Source organism: Uranotaenia lowii, chromosome 2, assembly GCF_029784155.1.
Source record: "Uranotaenia lowii strain MFRU-FL chromosome 2, ASM2978415v1, whole genome shotgun sequence".
Taxonomy (NCBI): Eukaryota; Metazoa; Arthropoda; class Insecta; order Diptera; family Culicidae; genus Uranotaenia; species Uranotaenia lowii.
The window spans coordinates 101,351,488-101,378,707 of NC_073692.1; the positions used below are offsets into that span (position 1 = coordinate 101,351,488).

The 27,220-nt window shown below is 36.9% G+C and overlaps 2 protein-coding genes and 1 long non-coding RNA gene across 9 annotated transcripts; all 3 read left to right on the top strand.

Moving 5' to 3' along the window:
* The first annotated feature begins 229 nt into the window (after positions 1–229).
* LOC129745144 (collagen alpha-1(IV) chain-like) lies at positions 230–19,666 on the top strand. Of its 7 annotated transcripts, none has more exons than XM_055738055.1 (7): positions 230–348; positions 904–1,236; positions 13,275–13,323; positions 13,411–14,343; positions 14,400–14,896; positions 14,957–18,533; positions 18,599–19,666. In XM_055738055.1, the coding sequence occupies exons 2-7, from the start codon at positions 1,217–1,219 to the stop codon at positions 18,851–18,853; spliced, it is 5,331 nt and encodes a 1,776-aa protein (XP_055594030.1). In that variant the 5' UTR covers positions 230–348; positions 904–1,216; the 3' UTR covers positions 18,854–19,666. The 7 variants fall into 7 exon arrangements, with proteins under 7 accessions (XP_055594030.1, XP_055594028.1, XP_055594029.1 ...); XM_055738053.1 differs by having other exon boundaries at positions 270–348; positions 858–1,236; XM_055738054.1 differs by having other exon boundaries at positions 284–348; positions 919–1,236.
* Positions 8,476–9,764, top strand: LOC129745145 (uncharacterized). The gene is made up of 3 exons (XR_008737088.1): positions 8,476–8,901; positions 8,967–9,154; positions 9,214–9,764. It is a non-coding gene; the product is annotated as an uncharacterized LOC129745145 (long non-coding RNA).
* Positions 19,667–22,339: 2,673 nt separating the features above from the next.
* LOC129747127 (probable palmitoyltransferase ZDHHC24) lies at positions 22,340–23,620 on the top strand. The gene has a single exon (XM_055741161.1). The coding sequence runs from the start codon at positions 22,410–22,412 to the stop codon at positions 23,268–23,270; it is 861 nt and encodes a 286-aa protein (XP_055597136.1). The 5' UTR covers positions 22,340–22,409; the 3' UTR covers positions 23,271–23,620.
* Positions 23,621–27,220: the final 3,600 nt, after the last annotated feature.

Consider the following 27,220-nt stretch of genomic DNA (forward strand, 5'->3'; position numbering starts at 1 on the left):
TTAATCAATAAAAAACAACTACAATTACAAATAAAGTATCGGAGTTGAGAATTAGTAGTCAGTAAGCAAAATACGTTAAAATCACAATTCAAAATTCCAATTTAAAAAATTCAAAATCATAAGCCAATGCCGAAAATGCTGAAATTTCGATCATCCCTACCGGCCGGATTCCTTCGGTTTTCCTGATTCCTTCTCGGTCGCCGAAGAAGATTGCAGTCGCGCGCAACTCCGGGCCGGGACCTGCTACGGGAACACTAAAATTTCCAAGATCGAGTCAGTAAGCAGTGAACGATCGGACGCGTTAGATCGAAAGTGTGGCCGCCCGTCGGAGTTCCGCTCGAAGAAAACGTGTGTATTTCGTGGGTTTTCTCCTTGTATATTTTTCTTCCCTCCTGCTGGATAGTTCGAGGATCGCCCTTTTCGGAGTGGGTTCTTAGGGTTCTGTGAAACTTCTCGCGATCGTGGCGTTTCGGCCGCTCAACTGGAGTGACATTGAAGACTTGGACAGTGGGAAAAGGGAAAACTGTTGCAACATATATTGGAAGGTTTTTTTTTTTTTTTCTTCATTGTAAGAGGCGACGGTTTTCCCATTTTCCACTTGCTTGAACGGGATCTGACACTGGATCTACGCGAAGTGAGTCGGAGCCCATTAGGAACACGTGGAATAACAGAATCGTAAAATTGGATGGCGCTCTGCGCGGGAAATCACTTTCTGCATCTAAGAACAAGGCAGAATTTGAGACAGTTTTCCTCGTCGGAATGAATTATCATTAGTGATGTTTCTAAATTAGTGTTTCTTAGATCGCAGGAAAGGTCCCGTCAAAGCAAAAAAAAAAAAAGAAATTCTAATCCGGTAGGGGTTACGCGCGGTGTTGACATTTGTTTTCTTAAATATATTTAAAGAAGTTTTAAATATAGGAAAGATCTTGTTGTGGTTGTGGGGGAAAAAATAGGACGCCTTCGAGCATCGGTGGCCAAAGTGCAATAACGCGAAAAAAATACACCAATTAGTGTCCGGAACCACGATCATCAAAGCAAAGCTGCCAGAAAAAAATCACCACCAAGTGTTAAACGTGTTCAGGAGCTGCGTTGCGCGAAGTTCGGAGAGAGAGTTCAAATTTCCTTTGACGGTGTGACGGCCTAAAGCTGGCCACGATAAGCTGCTAGTAGTTTCTGAGCGAGCCCTCAACCTGGGGCTTCCGGGGCCGCCACTAAAATGGGCGCCCCTGTGAAATGGTGAGAATCTTGTTACTTTTCCAGTAGATAGTTTAACAGTTTTGGATGTCACAATTTGAATCCATTGCCACCACCTGTGAATTTAAATGTCCATCTGAGTTCCGAAAGTGTAGTCGTCTGCGGCTGTTGGAAAGGAATGAACAGAAATTCACAGAACTCAGAGGGTTTTTTTTCTATCCCTTCGTCCAAAACTGCATTGTCATGAACCTGGTGAGCAAAGTGCAAGTCTGCATACTTTGAAAGCGACTGAATGCAAAGATTTTCTGAGATTCGTATTTCAGTGATTCGTTGGAGTTGAAGGAAAAATATGTTCTGACCGAGCGGCGAAGCCATGTTGCTTGAATGATAAAATTTTGATGATTGTACTTTTTCGCGTTGGTCCAGCCAAGAAAATAAAAGACACGAATGATGAATTGTTGAAAATTATTTTTTTAACTCCTTTAACTATGCGAAAGACAATCCTAATTTCGTAAAATTTGTGATGCTAGTTCTGATCCCAGAAATTAATTTTGAATTTATTGAACTTACTTTTTGGACGGCCCAAGACCTGTTGTATAACAAAAGTTTCTAGGAGTTTCTGAAAATTGAGAAAAAATTACAAATTACGGCAAATCAGTCCAATTTTGTTTTATAAACGACGTTTAATTTATCCCAACGTCAGGGATCAAAGTTATCGTTTATTACTTCTTTTTTTTTTGTTAAAAAGTACTGTCGGAACTATTTCAAATTCAATACTTTCTATGAAAAGCACAGAACGGCGCTTTTCATAGAAAGTTTTAGGGAGAAAAATTAAATTTTGAATTTGAAATTGGTTCTACGTTAAATAAAGATTATTTAATAATCCGAACAGTCGGTTTTCACAAAAAAAAACAAGTAATCAACGACAACTTTGATCCCTGATGATAGTGTCAATAAACACCGAAACGTCGGAATAAGTTAAATGTCGTTAATAAAAACAAAAATGGACTGATTTGCCGTTATTGAACACTAAAATATACTGTTGAAATCTTCTTAATCAACACAACAAATTACATTGTTTCGTGCAAATATGTATAATTTACGGAAAAAAAATTTAGTCACTTGATTGAATTTTCAATTTGGAAAGCGAAAGAAGAATTTAGAAGCTCAAAAGTTGAGGCAAGTAAAAAATTTATAACAATTCACTTTGGGCCTTTCAGTGTTAATGCAAAAATCAACAAACTGCAATTTTTTTTCTAGATGTTAAATTATGGCTCTTTAACTCCATGCGCCAACTGCTTTAAAATCGCCTTAAATTATAAAACATTATAAACACGGCATAAGCTTCCCTATTAAAGACGCGAATAATTAAAAGTTTGATAAAACGTCTCAGATAAAAAAGGTTTCCGTCGAGAGCATATACGTTAAATATGGCTTATAGGAAAGCTTACTTCCAATAAGTCCTTAGCATTCAAGCATTTCCGGCCAAAATGGTTGAGGTTATGAATTTGTTTATCATGACAATTAAATTATGACAAAATACTTCACAAAAAACATCGATTATGAACACAGATGTATTCAAACTAAAAAAAAAACATTATGTAAAGCTAGTTTTTTTAGTAACGCTGTTTTCTTTTGAAATAAAAAAAAATAGCCGTCTTGTAAAATCATGACTATTGTACATTTTACGTTTCTATTAGATACCGTCAATCGGGGCATCATGCAACAGCGGGGTTCGATGCAACATTCATATAACACCATACTGAATCAATTTTTAATTAATGTATTGTAATAAAGTTATCTTTTCATGATAACGAAGGATGATGACATAATTTCTCGCATCTTAAGCTAGCTTTTTCAAATTTTTTGTTTTTATACAAAATTTGAAAAATCAAGCAATAAATGTACAAATTTTAACATTTTTTGATGCCGAAGAAAACTTTACCCAGTATGACGGATTGGCTTGATAAAATTACCAACAAACTTTTGACTGGTTTCCTCACGCTATACCAACACTGTTGGTGTAAAAATATTTTTCGGACAGTCACCCATTTTTGTTTAAATAAATATTTCTATAATTCATTTAGGTGTATGGGGTAAAATGCAACTAAATACAAATCAAACAAACACCTTGTAAATCTCGTTTCCATGTGCTGGAATATGAATGTTTTGCATCACGCGTTTGTAAACATTGAAATTTCATTCATCCTTACAATTATTTTTATGTTACTATAGCTAAAGTTCGCATTTTTTCATGGGTAGATAATTGTTTACGACTGGTAAAATTGTATAACGGGAAGATTTTTGGGTTTTTTAGTCAGTTCACGGATCCAAAACTCCTTCTTTTCTTATTCCGACGTTTCGTTCTTTATTTGAACTTTTCACAGGAATCTACAACAAACATATAGTGAAACTAATTGACAACAAAAAGGTAGTAAATTATAAACTTACAGAGAATTGTGTTTCTTTGTCTGGAGGATCATTAGAAATTAAATTGCATACATTAATTGGACACTTTTTACCATCAAAACGCTAGAAATATTAAAAAGAAACACTTAGATAAGGAATCATTTTAAAAAAGTATAAAAAATATTTAAAAAAGGGAAATTTACTGTCTAGAGAGAACTCCAAAAACACAACTTAAAAAAAACAAAAACACTCCGATCACTAGTTTGTAGCACTACCACAATTCTCCGTAAGTTTATAATTAACTACCTTTTTGTTGTCAATTAGTTTCACAATATGTTTGTAGTAGATTCCTGTGAAAAAGTTCAAATAAAGAACGAAACGTCGGAATAAGAAAAAAAGGTATTTTGGATCCGTGAACAGACTGGAAAAGCCGATTATTTTTATGATTTGAGCTTTTAGAATTTTTCGAAGTGTTATTTAACCCCTAAATGTATGCAGCATCCCTATTTTCAGAAAAAATGGGAAAATTAGATTTTACAGACCAAAAAATTACTGCAATTAGTGTTGTCATGTTTAATGGTCTTTAGGGCATCGCAAATATATCAAAACTGTAAATTTTTGTACGTGTTCATAAGATTTTTCATTAAAAAAGGTTTGTTGCAAGTTACCCCATTTTCTAAGGAGGGTGAAATCGCATGATTTAGAAAATAAAAAATTACTAAAGAAACCAATAATTTTTCTTACAACGCCAATTTGATGTCCCATCATCCTTATAACTTTTGATACATAAGGGGTAGGATTAACTGTGAAGATAAATTTTTATAGAAGCCATTGAAGTTGAAAATTGTTGCATGTTGCCCCAGTTGACGGTACTTGAAAGATCATCATCTTGCTTGAGCACAAAATCTTAATTTTTTGCATGAAATAATCTTAGACTGTAAATAAAAAATCATTAAAGCAATAAATACACTCAAGCCGCATGCCGTGTACTCATACGCTGTTCTATGGGGGGAGGGGGGGTGTCGGTGGTGCTCGCGATGATCCCTCCCCCTCAAGCGGCAAAAAACCGTTATAAAATACCCGCAAAAGATCGAATTTCTATAAAAAGTTGGAACTATTCTCAGTACCCAGTCCCCCAAACTCAAGCGGCTGTAACTTGCGATTCCCTGGACTGAATTATTATACCAAATAACATTTGTTGATAAGTAACTCAACAAAAGTGTGTTGTTGACTGTTGACTTTGTATTTGCTATCAATGAAATGTAGGGACAATTTTTTTTTTAAATTGTCACTAATTTCCCTCATATGCCTAAATTAACACGAGCAAATCGTTCTACATTTTATATTTGCTTCAAATTCAGAGCTTCGAAATTCTTGATTTTGTTTTGAATTTTAATGAAATGACAAATTTAAGAAAGTCATATAGGGGGGTGAATATGGTTATAACACTGAAATACTTGAAATATTTGTTCACTGATTTTTTTTTCTTTTTTTTTGTTTCGATTATAGTCGTTTTAACATCTTTATGTCATTCGCGACTTATATCAACGATGTAGTTGGCGGACAAGTTATTGAAAAACTTATCCGGTACAACTGTGATCGATGTTTACTCTTGGGCTCGAACTCACGGACATCGGCTCAGAAAGCAACTGACTTGCCAACTGAGCTATATCACAAGCCCTGAAACTGATTTTGATAAGCGTATTTTCTACCTAATTTATATTTAAAGTGTTGATTTTATATATTGTGTTTCCAAATTTTAAAATAATAACCCTAAATTTCCAAATCACGATTTAGTATAATACCCCAATGAAGAATTTAATGCCCGTTAGTTATGTTTGTTAGGTAGTTTATCGGCAAATTTATAAAACACCAGAAAGCTAATATTTAGAACCAGATATACCTACATATTAAAAAAAATCAACATGTTTCCGCATATTATAGAATTGCTGGTTGTTTTATAAAATGATGTGTAAGTTGTGTTGAAAGATAATGAAATGAGTATATAGAGAAACTTTTAGAAAGTTTTCGTTGTTCATCTCTTGTTTAATACTTTTTTAAATAATTTTCAGTGAAATGCATGGGGGAAAGAGCAGCAGTGTGTAGCTTATATTGTAGACTCATTTGCAACTGATTATACCCCCCCCCCCCCCCCCGCAAGGCCTCCCCCTTTTTTCGCTCACTCAATTGATCGTTTTTTTCACCAGATATTAACGTTCCTTTATATTGACTGATTTTTTAGAACAGCAAAAAAATAAGTTATGCTTCAAAAAGTACCTAAGATAACTATTGTTTCAAAATTATTATTTTTTTAAAATTTCATTAAACTTATTTAAACTGTTTATTCTTGAATTCTAAAAAAGAAAGTTAATAGAAAAAAAACTGATTGCCAAACTAGTGCAGTTCAGTTTCCCCAAATTTGTCAAAATCATTTTTATACTACTAAAACTGTAGTTTTAAAGTTTTAAAATATCTGTTTTTTCGAACACTCACAAACAAACACCTCTCCTGATAAAATGATAGCATTTAGAAGCAAATGGGTTTGTTTATATGAAAGTTTAACTTTTTACCTTCATATAGATATATGTAGTTTTAGAGTTATTTTTATGGTCTATCTATGATAATTTTTGGATATTAAAAAAACTGACATTTTCTATGAGAAAGCCTGTACAGAACAAATGGCTAAAATCCTATCAAATGGTTAAGTTTGAATTAAAAAAAGAACATGGGAACAGTGGGAGGACCTAGGAAATTGCATGAAGGTACATTGGTTTTTAACTAAGAATAACAAAGATAATTTGTTGAGTCCAAATATGCAATAAATTATTTTCTTAAAACTCTAGTTCGTGATATGCAAGTGTTTATTTTCTAAAGTAGGGAATATTGATTGAAAAAAGTTAGTTTATATTCCTTGCAACACTAAGAAATATTTCTAAGATATTCATATTAAAGATTTTATATGAATAATGAATAACTTTAGAATTTTTCATATTGTTGAACAAACTAGATCCTCTATATTTTAACAGCATAAGCCGCCGAAACGTTTCATAAATTCATAAAGCACTATGGCGTTTTAAATTCGTCAATAATTACTTATTCTGACTAGAGTCCACTCAATTGTGTATTCATCTTCAGGAACATTCAAGAACGTGTTTGGCTAATTCAAATGTTCAATGTTTAGCTTCCTGATATTTGTAAATATGTTTTATTTTGTGCTATCTCCCTGCTAGTGCCAAATTTCTAATTTTCAAATGAGGATTCACAATTCTGTTCCCTGCATTATGATTAGCATCAGTGATGAAATGTCAGAATTCAGGTATTTGTCTTTTTTTTACAATTCCTTTATTTGAAACGGTTCATACCATTAGGCTTTAAGGAGCCAAAATCGATTTTTGTAGTTTACAATTGTTGGCTTAACTTAACACTTTGTGAGAGAAGAAAGGAAGATAGAAAGGGAAATACGAAAATAAGAAAAAATTATAGACGAAGATCGATAGCTTTTAGAAAAAGGTAGATTTCAAACACGTATTTAGTCCAAATCTAGCACAGCTAGTACATCTCTCACTGGAAAGGTGTAAGACTTAATAGTGTGAAATATTGAATTTGAGATTTAATGGCAAATTCTTATTTCGAAATGTGAATTTCAAGTTGCCAAATCATGATTCCAAAACCTATAATTTGAAATTAAATACCGTGTGGTTTCTGGAATTGTTTTTCGACTATTTTCATAATATAACTGTCAAAGGAGGTCTCAGTAAGCCGTGCCCGGGATCGGCCGCGTTTTTTTTCCTTTGTTTCCTTGCTTCCGAAAATTTATAAAAAACAGGAAATTTTAGCAAAAATCCAGTTATAACGTTTACAAAGTTTAATAGTGGTCCAATGTTTTGTAGTGTTTAATGAAGAGAAAGTGGATTTTCGGCGTTCGAATCGGAGGAATAAGTGTTAAGTTTTTGAGACGCTGCGGTAAAGGGGACTGGTGCTACGCCTCCCGGACCAACTTAGACTGAAATCCAGCTTCTCCGATAATCTAAGGACGATGTAAAGATAAGTACTTTGCAAATTTATGCATTATTAGTTATTATTCATCATTCTCAAATGATGTTTTATAATAATTTGAAAAAAAAAACATATTTTAGAGGTTTTGACACCGTAGATACCCTGTCAGGAAGGTTTGCTCAATCGGGCCGATTGCAAAACAGAGTTGGCGCCACTCGAATTCTAGCGGTTAGAATTCGATCCGATTTCGGTTCGATTTCCATCCGCCTGCTCGATTGCTCGAAAACAGACGATATTTTCTGCAGTGCTGCGATGAACAAAACGAAACACGGGCAGTGCAGTGCAGCAGAAATTGGATTTTTGTCAAAATTCGGTTCGATTTGATTACGATTTCGGGCCGATGAACGGATAATAATCGAACCGATTTCGTGCCGTTTTTCTTATCTGGGCGGGAAATTTTTAAACGTCATCGCGTTAAACGTTTCGCATCGTTTCTCGTTGAAATGTTTTGCAAAATTGTGAAAAGTAGTGTTTCAGGCCGAACAAACATTGCACTAGAAATACATTGTGATTCAAAAGTGGAAAAACATATTAAATGAATCCGGGGATGCGTTTTTTAACACCTCCGGTGACTAACAGGCAACCAACATCGGTAGGAACAAACTCAATTACCTTCGATTCTCGTACGGATATTCCAGCAAAACAGTTATTTGCCACCACTACACAATTTACCTTGTTAAATTTCGATGAAGAAGGTAGGTAAATAATGTACCATAATTATCGCATTCAATTTGACTACATCGTCATTCTCACGCCGTTCATTTCTAGATTGGTTTTGAATTTGGTCCATCGGACACCGAAGTTACCTTTCCACGATATCATCACCAGGCCCGCCAGTCCCGTACTCTAGTATCCCGTCTAATCGGTGGTGATGGATTGTTCCGCTTGGAAAAGGAATGATCACCAAGAGTGGTAATCGGAAACTGGTTTTGACTGCCAGAAAGGCTCTACTTTGCCAGAAAAGCATTTCCGACGTGTTATCTGTTAATCGAGCACAAAGAAAGGGAGCTAAAATGGACCAGGCAGAAGAGGATCGAACGGAAAATCAAAAACGCGAACAGAAAATGTGCGAACAAGATTCTACACAATCAGAATTCACTTAGGTGTAAGGAGTATCTTTGGTCCCCTGGCCAATGTCGACCGTAATTCTGCGAGGCCATCAGCTGGATGAAAAATTATACCTAAGTAGCTGTAACCTTTTGTAAACTTGAAGCATTTGTGGCGGCCGAAATTCGACTAGCAGTAAGTTGAATTACAAACCATTGGATTCTATATTTCAAACCATTTTTCTTTAACTTAACTTACAGCAAAAAAAACTATCTCTGCTTGGGCCATATTCGGTTTTACCGGTTCAATTAGCATCCTGACAGGAGAACAACAACTATTTGGAGCAGATGAAACTGCCGATCCAAAGGTACCAAAAATTAGCTAATTAACCACAACTGGATAACGGTGGTTATGTGTTCATTTAACTTATGTCGGCAATTACTTAACAGTAAGTTTTTTTTCCCAAAACAATCTACATATGTATATCTTACACTTGTTTTTCATTAGGCGCTACATTTGAAACCTGTTTTGGTGGTCCCGCAATCATAAAATGGTTGGTCGGTCATAAGATCCCATCCTGCTGCTGACAGTTAAGTCTAACTACCACCGTAACTGTACTTTAGAAATGGAACTTGCTGCCAAACACAACGTTTAAACAATTTTTTTTAAAATATGTATTAATCAATTTTACAATATTACTCAATCTACGGAAATAGGTTCTTGAATGGAACCACAAGATCAGAATATCTCTTGTTAACGAAACAAGAATTTTAAACTTTCGAAGAGTTTATCAGTAAGGCCCAAGTGAAGAATAGGTTCTCGTGTGAACTCTTGAAGCATGAAAACAAATAGGAAATTAAGGTTATTTTTACATAGTATTAAAGTAAGGTATCGCTTATAAAACCCGATCAAGTAATATGTTCAGTAATTTTTCAGTAGACAGACCCAAAGCTATAGCTAAGCCTCAGAGTAGTCTTTTATTTAACAAGTATGCATACTGTTGTTTTAAAAAATACTTAATTAATCCAGCGATTGAATTGTCTAAATTGTCTAAACAATCTTACTTTTAAAGATACATAGAACTAGATAAACGCTGATTAGTCCTAGCTTGAACAGGTCAGTTTGATGGTTCAAGTTGATTCAAGTCATTTTTTAAACCGTGATATGTTTATTGTTACTTGAATTAGACAGTTTAATTGCTAATTAAAAGTTCAGAAAAGTAGTATACACATTACGCCAAAATATTAGCTATTTCCTTAGTAATTAAGAGGAAATAATACGTACCAGGTTGATAACATTGATCATTAATATTTTTTTAACGAATATTATAGATTGTAGTAATGATGATATTTTTTTATTTAACTGGTTAGGAACCATAAATACAAAAAGTAACAAAACAAATAAAATTATGTATAGGCACATTAGATCCTATAAAAATGTTACCCAATGTCATGCAACAGCATTAAGAAAATTCAATTTTAATCTATGATTGTTATGGTAACTATTAGTTTATGTTATTTGTACTGATAGATTTAAGATAAATGATAACAATAATTGATTGTATTCTTGTAAAATATGCAAAAAGAAATAAACATTTAAAAAAAACCTTAGATTTTTTGCAAAGAACAAAAAAACCTGAAATATTGGCACCCCGGGTAATCGGTCCCGACACGGGTCGAAAAATCGTTTGGTTTCGGCACGAAATCGGTTCTTTTTTCGGATGGACGCTAGGGAAATCGACCCAGAAACGGTTCGAAAAATCGTTCGGTTTCGGTCCGATATCGGTCCTTTTTTTGGATAGACGCTATGGCAATCGGCTCAGAAACGGTTCGAAAAACCGTTCGGTTTCGGTCCGAAATCGGTTCGCTTGTTTTGACATTTGACCTGCTCGAACTGGTTGAAAAACTTATCGTCGTCCGAAAAAGTGTTTCATTTTCGCACGATTTTCTACTAAACTCGGCCCGATTTCTTATACGATTTCGGACCGATCGAGCAGATGTACGGACAAAAATCGGGCCGATTTCGGGCGATTTTTCCTGTCTGGGTATTTGTAGGCAGGAAATATTTCGTTCCGAATTTTGGAAACATTCCAAAACTTGGATTGCATAGAAACTTTTATGCTAGCCGATATGAGTCGAGTGTTTTCAACAAGTATATTGATGATTTCGTCCATCAATCGATAAGATTTTTTTCATAAGACTGAACCAGAGCTGCAAATTATCAGTGTCAGACAGCCAATGTCAGCCGACTTTGATACTGTTTTGCATGTCTACTAAAACAACATCAAGATATACCAGAAAATTTAGTCTCAAGAATCATTAAACATCATTTGAGAAAGTATATAATTCTTGAAATCTATAGTCTGCGTTTTTATTAAATTATTATTTTACGGTCTAAGGTGTTTATTATAATAGCTATGTTTTTTGCTATGGCAATTAGACACACATCTATGAAATAATAACTCATTCTCATATTGATTGTTTAACAAGTTCAAAACCTATTTAAAAAATAATTTCAAAGTAATGTAACAAAATAAATGAAATTTAATTAACTAATAATTTTAGAATGTCAATTGTCATAGACTTAAAAATGAAGGTAAAATTAAATAAAAATGAAAGTAAATGGTGTTTACTAAACGCGCTTTCGCAATGAAATAACAATTGAAAAATTCGTCCTGCGTCTTTCCTACATTAAGGTAGGGATTGCTAAGCCAAAATAAATTATAAAATAAAAAAAATGACCAATTCCTTCCATTATCCGTTGTTTCTTTAAGCATTTAAGCAAAATCAGGAAAAAAATTAGTATCTTTTATGTGATAGCGTTATCGCCCAAAAAGTAACCATATACATATGCAAAAAATTTACAAATAAACGCTTTTTATTTGTTTAAATTAATTGTATTCAGTATTCAGTATTTAATAGTCGACTTTTCAGTATTTAATAGTCGACCAATTCAGAAATAACCAAATCAATCAATTAAATAAGAGTAAAGTTTAGTAACATTTGTGATTGGTTTGCAATAGATTTCAAAATTCGGTAAAGATGTTTTCAACTAGTTTATCTAATCCATAAATTTACTGATTTTAGGTGCGAAATAAATCTCATTGAAAATACTTCAAAATAAAGGCAGATTTTGTTTAGGTTTCAGTAGTGTAGTGACAATAGTTTTGATCACACTAGTCAAAAGTGTCTCCCAATCAAATCCTTGAACCCAAACCTCCAAACGATAATTGTTTTGCTAGGATGCAGAGGTGACCTCGGTCCTAAGGCATAAAATTGATCTTTCATCCTTTCCTACCTTTTCCAATCTATCCATTGACTACTAGGACGTGGCCGGCGCCGTTATTGATGTTCAAAGAGAGAGCATCAGTTTTGTGCATTGTGAATGTGTAGCCAATCCCAGGTTCCGTTCATTTGACCTCTGAACAAAATTGATGGCCTCGGTCAATCACGGAGTAGCAACCATTGGCGATGTGGAACTCGTTCTACTGAGCCACGCCTGCGATCTTGGAATCCGAAATGTGTTGACTCATATTTAAACCAAATTTAGAAATCAACCACAGAGTATAATAGAATACTTTTAAATTCTTTATCAAGACACATTAAGGTGCATTTCGGGTTCAATGATTCAAGGTGGATATGAGTAGTCAATCAAGCTAAGCTAAGCTAAGCTAAGCTATTTTCATAATATAACTGTCAAACTAGCTTATTTGGGCCATGTTTGAGTAGAATTCGATGTGGAATTTTAAAAAATTGCCGAGCTAAAATATTTAAAAAAAATCAAAAAGACAACTACAATTTTTCAAACGGCCGTTTCGTGAGGCAAATTTTGAGAATAGCTGCTTTATTGAGAAACACGATGCAGATTTGGTTCAATAAATATCACACAATCATTCAAACTTACATTATAAAACCTTAATCAATGCTGGAATATTTCATAATCAGATATTTTTATGTTTTCTACAAGTGAGATATATATGTAGGTACCTTTTTGCTTAAACATATTTGATAAAGTGCTAAATTGCCTCTATTTTGAGTTGGTCGGATTAGCTATGAATTTACAAGGGGACCTCTGCTATTTTTGGGAACGGCTTGAGCCCCAAGGTTTTTAGGAACAGCTTGAGCCCCAAGGTCTGAAACTCATTTTTCGGACCACCCTGATAGGCATGTAAAATCATACATCAAATATTAGAGTTGTTCTTAGCAACACAAAAAAGTCATTTACCCCTGAAAAATCTCACCAAGTAACAATTTATCCAAATCCCAAAACTCATTTGTTACCAGCTGCAAAATTTATATCTTATGGATATCCTCTCCACCGAGTAGTTACGCGCGCGCGGAACCTCAAGCTCATTCAGTAATTTTCTGTATGTTTCATTCAGCGATAAGAGAAAGTTTTCTGCCAAGAATACGCAGAAGCGCCTTATCGCACCCAATGGTCGGCACTTGCAACTTGAACTTTGATACACTGTTTTCACTAACCAAGATTTGAATTGGCTTCTCATACATATTCGTTATTTTTATGCCACCCGATGCTCAATTATTGCTAACGTTTCTTTTTATTTTTAGGTTAATAACAACCACGCTTCTTGTGTGGTTTGGACAGCACACATATGCGGTAACTATCAGTGGCTATAAAAAATGTGATCAGTATTTGCATCGAATAATGGTATGTTACATTTTGGTTTTCCCCATCAATTTTTAGCAATTTTGGCAAGATCTGACGGGAGGCGTCGGTTTATTCAACCGCAACGAACGAGAATATGACCGGCCAGCTCAGCCATACATCGATCCTAGTTATAACATAATAGATACAGTTACTGGTGCTCAAGGGCCCCCACCTAAAAATTGTTCCAGTGCAGGTGGATGTTGTTTACCGAAATGCTTTGCCGAGAAAGGTAACCGGGGATTCCCTGGTCCACCGGGATTGCAAGGGCCGAAAGGTATGCAAGGTTTCACGGGAGCGGAAGGTCTCCCCGGTAGTAAAGGATCGAAAGGTGAGCCTGGTCCGTTTGGGCCGATGGGACCCAAGGGTGACCGAGGACGGGAAGGTTTACCCGGTTATCCGGGAGTTCCTGGAACAAACGGGCTACCGGGTGCTCCGGGGGCACCTGGAATTCCTGGTGTTGATGGATGCAATGGAACAGACGGTCTTCCCGGGCTACCAGGTTTGAAAGGTGAACCTGGACCTCGAGGTTATCCCGGTTTGCGGGGAGACAAAGGTGACAAAGGAGAACCTGCGAGAGATCCGGAAAACTACAACAAAGGTCAGAAGGGTGAACCTGGCCAAGATGGTGCTGAAGGGCTTCAGGGACGGCAAGGAGAATCCGGTGAACGAGGGTTCGAAGGAAGACCAGGGCAGCCAGGTATTCCCGGTCCACTTGGTCCTAAAGGTGATAAGGGTATAAAAGGTATCTGTATCAAAGGAGATAAGGGGCAAAAGGGTGAAAAGGGAGTGGAAATAGGCGCTGCAACCGGTAGTGAAACAGTAACTGGGCCACAGGGTCAAAAAGGAGAGAAAGGTGATGGTGGAATTCCTGGTTACCCTGGCGAGAAAGGGCAAGCAGGTGAAAGGGGACCCTCAGGAGACCGGGGATTGAAGGGCGAAAAAGGTTTACCCGGACAACCTGGAATAAGAGTAATTTCTATCAACATTAAAATCTATGCAAACGAATAATGGTTTTATTCTTTAAGGGTCGTGATGGTAACTTTGGTCCTGTTGGTTTACCCGGTCAAAAAGGAGATAGAGGCGTTGAAGGTTTGCATGGTCTCAAAGGAAATCCTGGTCCAAAAGGTGAACCCGGTCGAGATGGAGCTGTTGGTTTACAAGGTATTCCTGGACCTCAAGGGCCTCCTGGTGGTGGAGAAGGGCGCCCAGGTTTACCAGGCCCCAAAGGTCCAAGAGGTCATCCTGGACCTCAAGGACCAAAAGGAATGGATGGATTCCCCGGAGAACCAGGACCACGTGGACAGGTTGGACCTAAAGGTGGTCTGGGTATTCCTGGCCGTCCAGGTTCCGAAGGTATTCCCGGAGAAAAAGGTGAGAAAGGAGAGTCTGGAGCCGTAGGTCTTCCAGGTCCTCAAGGTCCCCGAGGATTCCCGGGTGCACCAGGACCCGAAGGTTTGAGAGGTGAACCGGGAGAGCCTGGAATTGGAATTCCTGGTCAGAAAGGAAACGCAGGAATGGCCGGGTAAGTCGTTAGTTTAGCATTTATGAGAAAAGATTCACCACTTGATTAAAATAATTTCAGATTCCCGGGTTTGAAAGGACAAAAAGGTGAACGTGGTTTCAAAGGTAATTTGGGTGCTCCTGGCGATGCAAAAGAGGGTCGCCCTGGTCTTCCGGGACGCCCAGGACGTGATGGAGATAAAGGTGATTCTGGTCGTCCGGGGTTACCAGGATTAAAAGGTGAACGAGGAGAAAAGGGTGAAATTGGAGGACGCTGCTCTGACTGTCGACCAGGTATGAAAGGAGAAAAAGGTGAGCGTGGATATGATGGTCCCCCAGGCAGGTCAGGATCTCCTGGTACACCTGGCGAACGTGGATATCCTGGTGAAATGGGCGTTGATGGAAGTCCTGGTCCTCGTGGTGCACCTGGCATCAAGGGTGAAGCTGGTATGAATGGTGTACCTGGAGCGCCAGGAGAACGAGGAGAATCTGCAATCGTAGATTTGGATCAACTTAAGCCTGAGAAAGGCATGAAGGGAGATCGTGGAGAACCAGGCCCTATTGGTGTGAAGGGTGAGCCTGGACCATTCGGGCCACGTGGTCCTGTTGGTCCTAAAGGTAGTTTCGGTATCAAGGGAGATAAAGGAAGACCAGGTGAACCAGGTATAGATGGAACACCTGGAGCTCCAGGACGAGATGGCACACCAGGAAAAGCAGGTGAATCCATCCGAGGAGAGCAAGGCTTCAAAGGAAATGCAGGATATCCCGGAGAGAAGGGAGATAAAGGTTACTCAGGTTTGAAGGGAGAGCCAGGACGTTGTGCAAGTATACCTCCAAATTTGGAAGCAGCTATTAAGGGTCCCCCTGGTGCTCCTGGAGAAAAGGGCTTTATGGGACCAATTGGAGTTATGGGCCAGAAAGGAGATAAGGGTGATAGAGGATTGACAGGACTAGGTGGTAGTCAAGGACCACAGGGGCCGCCTGGTCCAGTTGGTCCGCGTGGTTTACCTGGACCGAGAGGAGAAAAAGGTAATCCAGGTCCGATGGGTTTCCCCGGCAATCCCGGTAAAGAATGCAATCCAGGAATTCCTGGACTACCCGGACCTAAAGGAACGAAAGGTGATCCTGGTTTGTCAATGGTAGGACCTCCAGGTCCAAAGGGTAATCAAGGTCTTCGTGGTCCGAAAGGCGATAGAGGTGGTAGCGGAGATCGCGGTGAACCAGGTCCACCAGGTATTGTTGGATATCCAGGAGAGAAAGGAGATGCTGGTACTCCTGGTATATCAGGTTTGCCAGGAACAGTCGGGCCTAAAGGTGAACCTGGTCCAAAAGGACCTGCTGGCCTTCCGGGTGCTCCTGGTCGACCAGGTATGGATGGTGTGAAAGGACTGCCAGGGTTGAAGGGAGACGTCGGCGCTCCAGGAGTTATTGGATGGCCAGGCCAGAAAGGTGATACCGGTCCTCCTGGTAATGACGGACAGAAAGGTTTCCTGGGACGCAAGGGTATTCAAGGTTTGCCGGGAGCTCCAGGTTTGCCAGGCTTACAAGGTCCTAAAGGTGAACGCGGTGAAAAGGGAGACAAAGGAGAATACGGTCTAACTGGTTCTCCAGGCTTGACTGGTCCCCCAGGTCCTCCTGGTTCTAAAGGTGACAAAGGTTTGATTGGTCCTGTTGGATTAGATGGTCTCAGTGGTCTGCCTGGCGAGAAAGGAGACAGAGGATTTACGGGTGCTCCTGGTATGCCAGGCGAACCTGGCTCATCGTCGGAGAAGGGACAAAAGGGAGAACCTGGTGCTCCTGGATTGCGAGGAGTGGATGGTCGTCCTGGATTAAATGGTGTGCCGGGAGGAAAGGGTGATGCCGGTCTTCCTGGCTACGGACGACCAGGTCCACCGGGAGAAAAAGGAGACCGTGGTAACCCTGGATTGAATGGATTGGCAGGCATTGATGGACTGAAGGGTGATGCTGGCGTGACTGGATTCCCAGGCATGAAAGGAGATAAAGGCAATTCGGGTCTCCCAGGAATTCCCGGTTCTCCTGGTATGGATGGTACCCCAGGTCCTGAAGGTGCTCCAGGATTACCAGGCCTTGATGGAGAGAAAGGTTCTAAAGGAGAGGCGGGACGTATCGGCGAGCGAGGAGAACGCGGTGAAAAGGGAGACCTTGGTCCTCCGGGACCACCAGGCTACATGGGTTTGAAAGGAGAAAGAGGTATTCCTGGAGAAAAGGGAACACCGGCTTCTGTACAGGATGTGAAAGGAGATAAGGGCGAAGCTGGTCTTCCTGGTCCCGTTGGTTTACCTGGAAGGGTCGGTTTACCTGGACTAGTTGGTGAGGTCGGTCTAAAGGGAACACAAGGCGTACCAGGTCCACCAGGATTCCCGGGACCTCCAGGACTAAATGGATTGCCTGGAATGAAAGGTGATATTGGTCTTCAAGGAGAAAAGGGTGAACCTTGTCCAGTTGTTAAAGGGGAGAAGGGTCTGCCAGGAAGACCTGGTAAAAATGGTCGCGATGGTGGTTTGGGTCCTGCTGGAGAGAAAGGTGATAAAGGATTGCCTGGATTGGCGGGTCCTGAGGGCCCACCTGGATTACCTGGCCCGTTGGGTCGACAAGGTGAGAAGGGTGACAGGGGAGATACCGGTATTGAGGGCCGTCCAGGCAAGGATGGTTTCCTCGGACCGCCAGGTGCTAAAGGTGATAGAGGTTTCCCAGGAGAAAAGGGTAATCCTGGACCACCAGGTTTTCCGGGTCCTAAAGGAGATAAAGGTGACCGTGGTCGAGATGGGCGTGATGGTTTTAATGGTCCTCAAGGTATCAAAGGTGAACGTGGTCCGCAAGGTCTTGAGGGAGTTCCTGGATTAGTTGGTATGACCGGTGAGAAAGGAGATAGAGGTATTAGAGGACCAAATGGTTTGGACGGCGCTCCTGGAGAAAAGGGTCAAAAAGGTGAAACGCCAATTTTGCCTCCTCAGCGGAACGGGCCACCTGGTCCGCCAGGCTACGATGGTCCTAAGGGAGACAAAGGCTTACCTGGTTTGCAAGGACCTCCTGGTATTCCCGGGGCTCCAGGTGCTCCTGGAGAAATTGGTTTACGTGGTCTGGAAGGAGCCCGAGGTCTTCAGGGTCTTAGGGGTGAAATCGGTTTAGAAGGTCGACCTGGTCGTGATGGTTTCCCTGGAACACCTGGTCCAAAGGGAGAGCCGGGTCAACCATGTACACACGCTCCTGATTATATGACCGGAATTTTGTTGGTCCGACACAGTCAGTCTGAGGAAATTCCACAATGTGAACCAGGACACGTCAAACTTTGGGATGGTTATTCGCTGTTATACATTGATGGCAACGATTATCCTCACAACCAAGATTTGGGTTCCGCAGGATCTTGTGTTCGTAAATTCTCAACACTGCCTATTTTAGCATGCGGTCAAAACAATGTATGCAACTACGCCTCAAGGAACGACAGGACGTACTGGTTGTCCACATCCGCGCCAATTCCTATGATGCCAGTTACCGAACACGAGATGCGTCCTTACATTTCGAGGTGCACAGTATGCGAGGCTCCTGCTAATGTGATAGCTGTGCACAGTCAAACCCTGGCAATTCCAAATTGCCCGAATGGCTGGGATAGTTTGTGGATCGGATACAGTTTCTTGATGGTGAGTTTGATTTTATGGAGAGTTATTATGGATAAAAATTACATTTACTTTAAATTTCTCTACAGCACACTTCCCACGGCCATGGTGGAGGAGGTCAGTCTCTATCAGGACCTGGTTCCTGTCTAGAAGACTTCCGTGCCACACCGTTCATCGAATGTAATGGCGGAAAGGGTCATTGCCATTACTACGAGACACAGACCTCGTTCTGGCTCGTTTCACTAGAAGATCATCAGCAGTTCGAACGACCACAGCAACAAACGCTGAAGGCAGGCAATTTATTATCGAGAATATCCCGATGTAATGTGTGTATGCGAGTTTAGTTCACGAAGTTTTTTTTTCCTAAACGTAACACAGCAATATGAAGATCAGAAAAATCTCTATTTTTACACAGAAAGCTTTCTTAAGTTATTTTTAAAAGAGATTTAGATGCAGTTAGGGATTTTAAGATTAAGAATTTATCTTTAACTAGAGTCCCAAATGAAACCAAAAATATGTAAAAACCTGAAAACGTATGTAAGTATACAAGTTAAAATTCCTGTAGCTTTTATAAAAGAGAAGAAACCGTGTTTGGGTGCGCTGAAAACTGTGCTAGTTTCCTCTAGTTATTTGTTAATAGAACCAAAATACTGCCTTCTTTCGATAACCGTACGATAAAAAAAATCAATCCACTGTCCAGTCAAAAAACCTCCCAGCAACGAATTTAGATAGAATAAAATGAAAGAAAAAGTGTACGAATATACCAGTGCAAATTTGCTTGTGATGTTTTTTATTGATCATTTTAGCCACTGCCTCAATTTAGAAATGTCTTTGTAATTTTCAAATTTTATTGCTCGTTAAGTCCAAAAGAGATGGATGATTTTTTTCTTCACGAAACCATATTTACCAACTTTTGTGCCATTAGAAGAACACCTCGACGGCGTTTTTGCGACATTTTAGAAATGTCCTCATTAAACCGATTGATCTAGTGAAATAATATTAAATAAACTGTGCACACCGATGAAGCCACATTTCGAAAACTGTACAATTCCGTTCTATATACGCTAAGTGTTGTAACCGAGTAATATTTGTCTACTTTTATGTTCTCTTTCAAAATAACAAACCCGATGCAGTCAAAATAAAATTCTCGAAAATTAGATCGTTTGGTTTTTTTTGTTGAATGAGAAATTATCCTTGTGAGTAACTCTTCTATATTTCGAAATGAGGAACTTGAATAGCAATACGGACTCATGCCGTTTAGATTTTTAAACCATGATGTTAACCCTGTGTGCAAACCGCAGTCTATTTTTACTCAGTGCTACTATTACAAAAATAACCAAAACTACAAAAATTACCAACATTTCCAAAATTACAAAAAATACAAAAATTTTAAAAAAAAACAAAAAAAAAATTCAAAAAAATACAGACATTAAAGACAAAAATTTCAAAAATGACAAAAATTAAAAAAAGCAACACATTATAAACACAAAACGAGTTTGGCTCCTTAAAACTCAAAGGTATGAGCCCTTTCAAATAAAGAAATTAATTAAAAAAATCACACAAATTATAAAAAATGACAAAGACAAAAATGACAAGTAATAACAAAAATTACGAAAATTTCAAAGATTACAAATATGATCAAAACGACAAAATTACAGTGAAGAAAAAAATCACACAAATAATAAAAAAACAAAGACAAAAATGACAAAAAATAACAAAAATCACTAACATTTTAAAGATTACATAAATTACAAAAATGACCAGAACGACAAAATTACAATGAAGGAAAAAATCCCCTTAATAAGAATTGTTTAAAATTAAAAAAAATTGTATGGCTTGCGAAAAAAAAAAACAAAAATTCAATTGCATTTGCAAAACATTATCTCAAATAAACCTATAAAAATTACAATAAAAATAAAATAAGATAAAATAAAATAAAAACAATACATAAAAACACAAACATCAAAAACTAAAACAAATAAATTACAATAATTGCAAAATTTGCAAAAAAAGATATAGCGACACAATAAGCGAAAAATGAACGAAAAAAATTGCTTAATATTTCAAAAATTACATTAATTATTTCCTGTTAAATTACGCAAATGTCCTGTAACAAAAAGGAGCAGGACATTTACCGTAATTTTACAGGTCGAAAACCAAATTACGTGACTTTTTTACAGGACATTTGCTGTAATAATAAATAAATCTTCGTTAACTTTCAAGGAAAACAATTGATCTATCTTGGGCCAATTTTTTTCTTTGTTTCATAACCTTTTCATTATAAAAGATAAAAAGAAAAAAAAAATGGAAAGGTTTTCTAAATTTTTAAGGTATCATTAGGCATTTTTTTTATTATTTTTTAAATATATCAATCTCCCGAATTCTGTTTGTTTTAAAAAATGTTATTTTTTTTAGATTTTGAAAAACAGTTAGGAAACGTGGGCCATTAAATCCAAATTGACTAGATCACGCGCAAAATTTATGAGTTGACCCAAAACTGAAATTTCATAATTCATTTCGTTTTTTTAAATCAATTTCAGATAAGGAAATGAAAAAGAGAGTTGTGTATGATCGAATAGTTCATAAAACCTGGCTCGCGAACGTTTCGGCAAAATTCTATACTTATATTGGATTTATGTTCGTCTCTATCGCATTAGAAAAGATAGACAAAACATTTTTCATAGCTCTTAATTTGGCATAAGAAAACTTTACATATAGTAATAACATATTTTAAGTTCTGAATGTGTATAAATACACCAAAATAAAGGTGGCCCAAGTCCCAAGATACCCCACAAAATGTACCTCACAAGCTATATGATTTTCAAATTGGTTGCGTTTGTATGACTCATTGATGTTTCATCATAAATTCCTCGTGAAAGAACATGACAAAACTAAGATCATAAGCGTATGAGCATATTTTTGTTATGAACTTTAAGTTCCCCATCGATGCAATTAGCGGGTGCTGGTTTAAATATGTAAGTACATTTTTCTCGGCTAGATAAATGAAAGAATCATATGTTGCGTACATAAGTCAACAACACATATAAAAAAACATGCTCACGCAAAACGACGAAGATGACAGTTGGATTGGGATTTTTATCTCAACACACAGCTGAGATATTTAGAGTGGCCCACGTTTCCCCATGGCCCACGTGACCCCACTCTCCCCTACAAAAATGTCAAAGGTCCAAAATGACGGGAAAAACAAACTTTTGGCATTCAGTAAATTTCATTACTCTAGGTTTTTTTTTATTATTTAAAAATTCTGTTGTTTTTGCAAGATATGCCATTATCGTCGTTTCATTTTTCTTGCAATTCGCTGTATTTTACATTTTCTTTTATTTTTCAAAAAAAAATTGGACTATGCCTTTGTTAAAAGATTGGAACGCTCTAGTAAAGAATTAAGTTTACAATCCAGAAAGTCTATTTTCGGACAAAACAATGATTTTAGGAACACCATGATCTTGACTTTACCTTGCACTGCATCAGATATCGACATTTTACCATTTTAAACACCCTCTGAATATAAAAAAAAATCACATTATACATTCCAGATTGAGAGGTTAAAGTTATATCACGTTTTACTAATGATTTCTCTCGAAACGTGTTTAATTTTGCGTTATCCATCTCCACATATCAGAAGTATTTTTCGTACCCGTCGTTTTGAATTTTTGAAGCTCGATAAAGCAGAGAGACATTACTAGTATCACGTTTAGATGGCGCTGCTAGCCTCATGGCAGCATAACAAAGCATATTGTCAAATTTATGCTGCTGTCACGCGCGCGTGTTCGTCTAGGGGTGGGGTTGCAGCATTTGTTTATCCTCCCATCATCACAAAAGTTGCTAAGCTTTTCTGTAGTTTTTCTTTCCAAAGATTACTGATTTTGAACATCGTAAACTATGAAAATACGGAAGCGATTCCTACCTCGGTCGGTGCAAGATGCCGTTGCTACAGCATTTATGGCAGCGATTATTCCGGTTACCTTTTGGTTCGAAGTTTACGTCGTTATACCGGGCGTTCACGGGTCGGATTCCGTGTTCAATTGGATACATTTTGTGCCGGCAATCTTTCTACTTTTCAACATCAGCGTAAACATGCTGGCCGTGGTCATGTGCGATACTAGCTGTGGAACGGAGATTATCAACGTGCCCAGTAACGTGGCCGTAGCTGGAGGTTTGGGTTCCAGATCGTGGCATTTGTGTTCAACGTGTGAAGCTGTTGCTCCACCCCGAGCTTGGCATTGTAACACTTGCAAAGCATGCATTTTGAAACGAGATCACCACTGCGTCTTCACCGGATGTTGCATCGGTCACAAAAACCACCGATACTTCATCTTGTTTGTACTGCATCTGTTCGTTGCGACACTGTACGCAAGCATACTGAACAATTATTTCATCTGGTTTGTCCGGGGAGAAGAGTTCCGCAATTGGACCTCACTAGTCAAAATAGTTTTTCCCCTGGCCATGCTTGTGATTGACACCTCAACGAAGCAGTATTATCTAGTCATCTATCTGATAAATATGGTCGGAATGTTATTCACCGGGGTTCTACTCATCTACCATGGTCGCCTGATATTGAGTGGACAAGTGGTCCATGAACGGGGATGCCTTGACTATGACCTCGGTTGGCGAGAAAATCTACGCATGGTCCTGGGTCAGCGATGGCATCTTACCTGGCTGTCGCCGTTCATCCGAAGTGAGTTGCCGATCAATGGTGTAAATTGGGATATCGTCCAAAAACAGGCAAATAAAAGCAAATGAAGAACGTTACTCAACAATCAAACAAAGTTTATCAATACTGCACTGAAGAGCTAAACGTGAAGCACAATTAAATAGGTATGATTTTTTTCATTATATTTTTCTATTCATATTACATTATTATGCTTAAACACATTTTATTGAATTCAAAATGTACTTACTGAAAACCGAAATTCATCATTCATGTTGAAACTTGAATCTTATTTGAAAATTTCAACCGATTAAATTATTTTCAAATAATTCAAGAATTAATTATGTTAGATTTATTGCCATGTAAAGTAAGCAAGCGGTTGTACACTTCTTCAAATTTACAAAGAAGAACGCTTATACATTTATATACTTCATATCTGAAATACACAATGTCGTCGTCATTGATCCGAAATCCTTTTGAAAGAATTCTTAATTATATTAATAATAATAAAACTTCGGAAGACTATCCTTGGAGTTACTTTGATTTCAGTAATGGAAATCATTTTGATGGGAAACAAACAATAAACTATTTCAAGATGTACTATTTTTTCCATTCCAAATCTAATGGTTCTGAAATCTGTTATCTGCATATGTTATCTGAATATGAAATCTGAATCTGAAATTTAGACCTGAATCTAAAATCTAAATCAAAGATTCCAGATTTAAATTTCAGATTCAGGTCCAAATTTCAGATTCTAAATCTGAATCTGAAACCTGAACATGAGATCTGAATCTGAAATCTGAAGTTTTTTTCTTTTTTTTTTTGTATCGTTTATTTTTAGAGGGATTAACCTTAAGTTTTCACCCTCGTGTTTGGAAAATAACGTTTCTACAATTTTTCATCAAATTTCACTGTACAATTCACTTATTTTTAGGAATCTTATCAGTTTTTCTTCACTTTCTGTTTCGTTTTGCAGTATCAATTCTAGTCCTCCTTCCGGTTATATACTCTGTCTTATTGTTGAATATTTTCGGCATTCCAAAAGTAGATGTTTCACAGTAATCATTACACCAAAAGTTAAGCATATGGGTGTCTGAAATCTGAATCTGAAATTTGAATTTGAAATCTGAATCTGAAATCTGAATCTGAGATCTGAAATCTGAAATCTGAAATCTGAATCTGAAATCTGAATCTGAAATCTGAAATCTGAAATCTGAAATCTGAATCTGAATCTGAAACCTGAATCTAAAATCTGAATCTGAAATCTGAATCTGCAATCTGAATCTGAAATCTGAATATGAAACCTTAATCTGAAATGTGAATCTGAAATCTGAATCTGAAATCTAAATCTAAAATCTGAAATCTGATATCTGAAATCTGAATCTCAAATCTGAATCTAAAATCTGAAATTGAATCTGAAATCTGAATCTGAAATCTTAATCTAAAATCTAAATCTAAAATCTGATTCTGATATCTGAAATTTGAATCTTAAATCTGAAATTGAATCTGAAATCTGAATCTGAATCTGAAATCTGAATCTGAAATCTGAATCTGAAATCTGAGTCTGAAATCTGAAATCTGAAATCTGAAATCTGAATCTGAATCTGAAACCTGAATCTAAAATCTGAATCTGAAATCTGAATCTGAAATCTGAATCTGCAATCTGAATCTGAAATCTGAATATGAAACCTTAATCTGTAATGTGAATCTGAAATCTTAAGCTAAAATCTAAATCTAAAATCTGAAATCTGATATCTGAAATCTGAATCTCAAATCTGAATCTAAAATCTGAAATTGAATCTGAAATCTGAATCTGAAATCTTAATCTAAAATCTAAATCTAAAATCTGATTCTGATATCTGAAATCTGAATCTAAAATATGAAATTGAATCTAAAATCTGAATCTGAAATCTGAATCTGAACCTGAAATCTGAATCTGAAATCTGAATCTGAAATTTAAATCTGAAATATGAATCTGAAATCTTAATCTGGAATCTGAATCTGAAATCTGAATCTGAAATCTGAATCTGAAATCTGAATCTGAAATCTGAATCTGAAATCTGAATCTGAAATCTGAATCTGAAATCTGAATCTGAAATCTGACTCTGAAATCTGAATCTGAAATCTGAAATCTGAATCTGAAATCTGAATCTGAAATCTGAATCTGAAATCTGAATCTGAATCTGAAATCTGAATCTGAAATCTGAATCTGAAATCTGAATCTGAAATCTGAATCTGAAATCTGAATCTGAATCTGAAATCTGAATCTGAAATCTGAAATCTGAAATCTGAATCTGAAATCTGAATCTGAAATCTGAATCTGAAATCTGAATCTGAAATCTGAATCTGAAATCTGAATCTGAAATCTGAATCTGAAATCTGAATCTGAAATCTGAATCTGAAATCTGAATCTGAAATCTGAATCTGAAATCTGAATTTGAATCTGAAATCTGAAATCTGAATCTGAAATCTGAACCTGAAATCTGAATCTGAAATCTGAATCTGAAATCTGAATCTGAAATCTGAATCTGAAATCTGAATCTGAAATCTGAATCTTAAATCTGAAATTGAATCTGAATCTGAAATCTGAATCTGAAATCTGAATCTGAAATCTGAATCTGAAATCTGAATCTGAAATCTGAATCTGAAATCTGAATCTGAATTCTGAATCTGAAATCTTAATCTGAAATCTGTATCTGAAATCTGAATCTGAAATCTGAATCTGAAGTCTGAATCTGAATCTGAAATCTGATATCTGATATCTGAAATCTGAATCTGAAATCTGAATCTGAAATCTGAATCTGAAATCTGAATCTGAAATCTAAATCTGAAATCTGAATCTGAAATCTGAATCTGAAATCTCAATATGGAATCTTAATCTAAAATCTGAATCTGAAATCTTAATCTAAAATCTTAATCTAAAATCTGAAATCTTATATCTGAAATCTGAATCTCAAATCTGAATCTGAAATCTGAAATCTGAATCTGAAATCTTAATCTTAAATTTAAATCTGAAATCTGATTCTGGTATCCCAAATCTGAATCTTAAATCTGAATCTAAAATCTGAAATTGAATCTGAAATCTGAATCTGAAATCTGAATCTGAAATCTGAATCTGAAATCTGAATCTGAAATCTGAATCTGAAATCTGAATCTGAAATCTGAAATCTGAATCTGAAATCTGAATCTGAAATCTGAAATCTGAATCTAAAATCTGAAATTGAATCTGAAATCTGAATCTGAAATCTGAATCTGAAATCTGAATCTGAAATCTGAATCTGAAATCTGAATCTGAAATCTGAATCTGAAATCTGAATCTGGAATCTGAATCTGAATCTGAAATCTGAATCTGAAATCTGAAATCTGAATCTGAAATCTGAATCTGAAATCTGAATCTGAAATCTGAATCTGAAATCTGAATCTGAAATCTGAATCTTAAATCTGAATCTGAAATCTGAATCTGAAATCTGAATCTGAAATCTGAATCTGAAATCTGAATCTGAAATCTGAATCTGAAATCTGAATCTGAAATCTGAATCTGAAATCTGAATCTGAAATCTGAATCTGAAATCTGAATCTGAAATCTGAATCTGAAATCTGAATCTGAAATCTGAATCTGAAATCTGAATCTGAAATCTGAATCTGAAATCTGAATCTGAAATCTGAATCTGAAATCTGAATCTGAAATCTGAATCTGAAATCTGAATCTGAAATCTGAATCTGAAATCTGAATCTGAAATCTGAATCTGAAATCTGAATCTGAAATCTGAATCTGAAATCTGAATCTGAAATCTGAATCTGAAATCTGAATCTGAAATCTGAATCTGATTCTGCAATCTGAATCTGAAATCTGAATCTGAAACCTTAACCTGAAATCTGAATCTAAAATCACAATCTAAAATCTGAATCTGATATCTGAAATCTGAAATCTGAATCTAAAATCTGAAATTGAATCAAAAATCTGAATCTGAAATCTGAATCTGAAATCTGAATCTGAAATCTGAATCTGAAATCTGAATCTGAAATCTGAATCTGAAATCTG

Excerpts from the sequence above, each read along its gene's own strand:
- LOC129745144 (XM_055738055.1), top strand. The coding sequence starts at position 1,217 with ATGGGCGCCCCTGTGAAATG. Across the intron at positions 14,344-14,399 it reads CCGGACAACCTGGAATAAGA|GGTCGTGATGGTAACTTTGG; the intron begins GTAATTTCTATC and ends TTATTCTTTAAG. Across the intron at positions 18,534-18,598 it reads TCGGATACAGTTTCTTGATG|CACACTTCCCACGGCCATGG; the intron begins GTGAGTTTGATT and ends ATTTCTCTACAG.
- LOC129747127 (XM_055741161.1), top strand. The coding sequence starts at position 22,410 with ATGAAAATACGGAAGCGATTCCTACCTCGGTCGGTGCAAGATGCCGTT.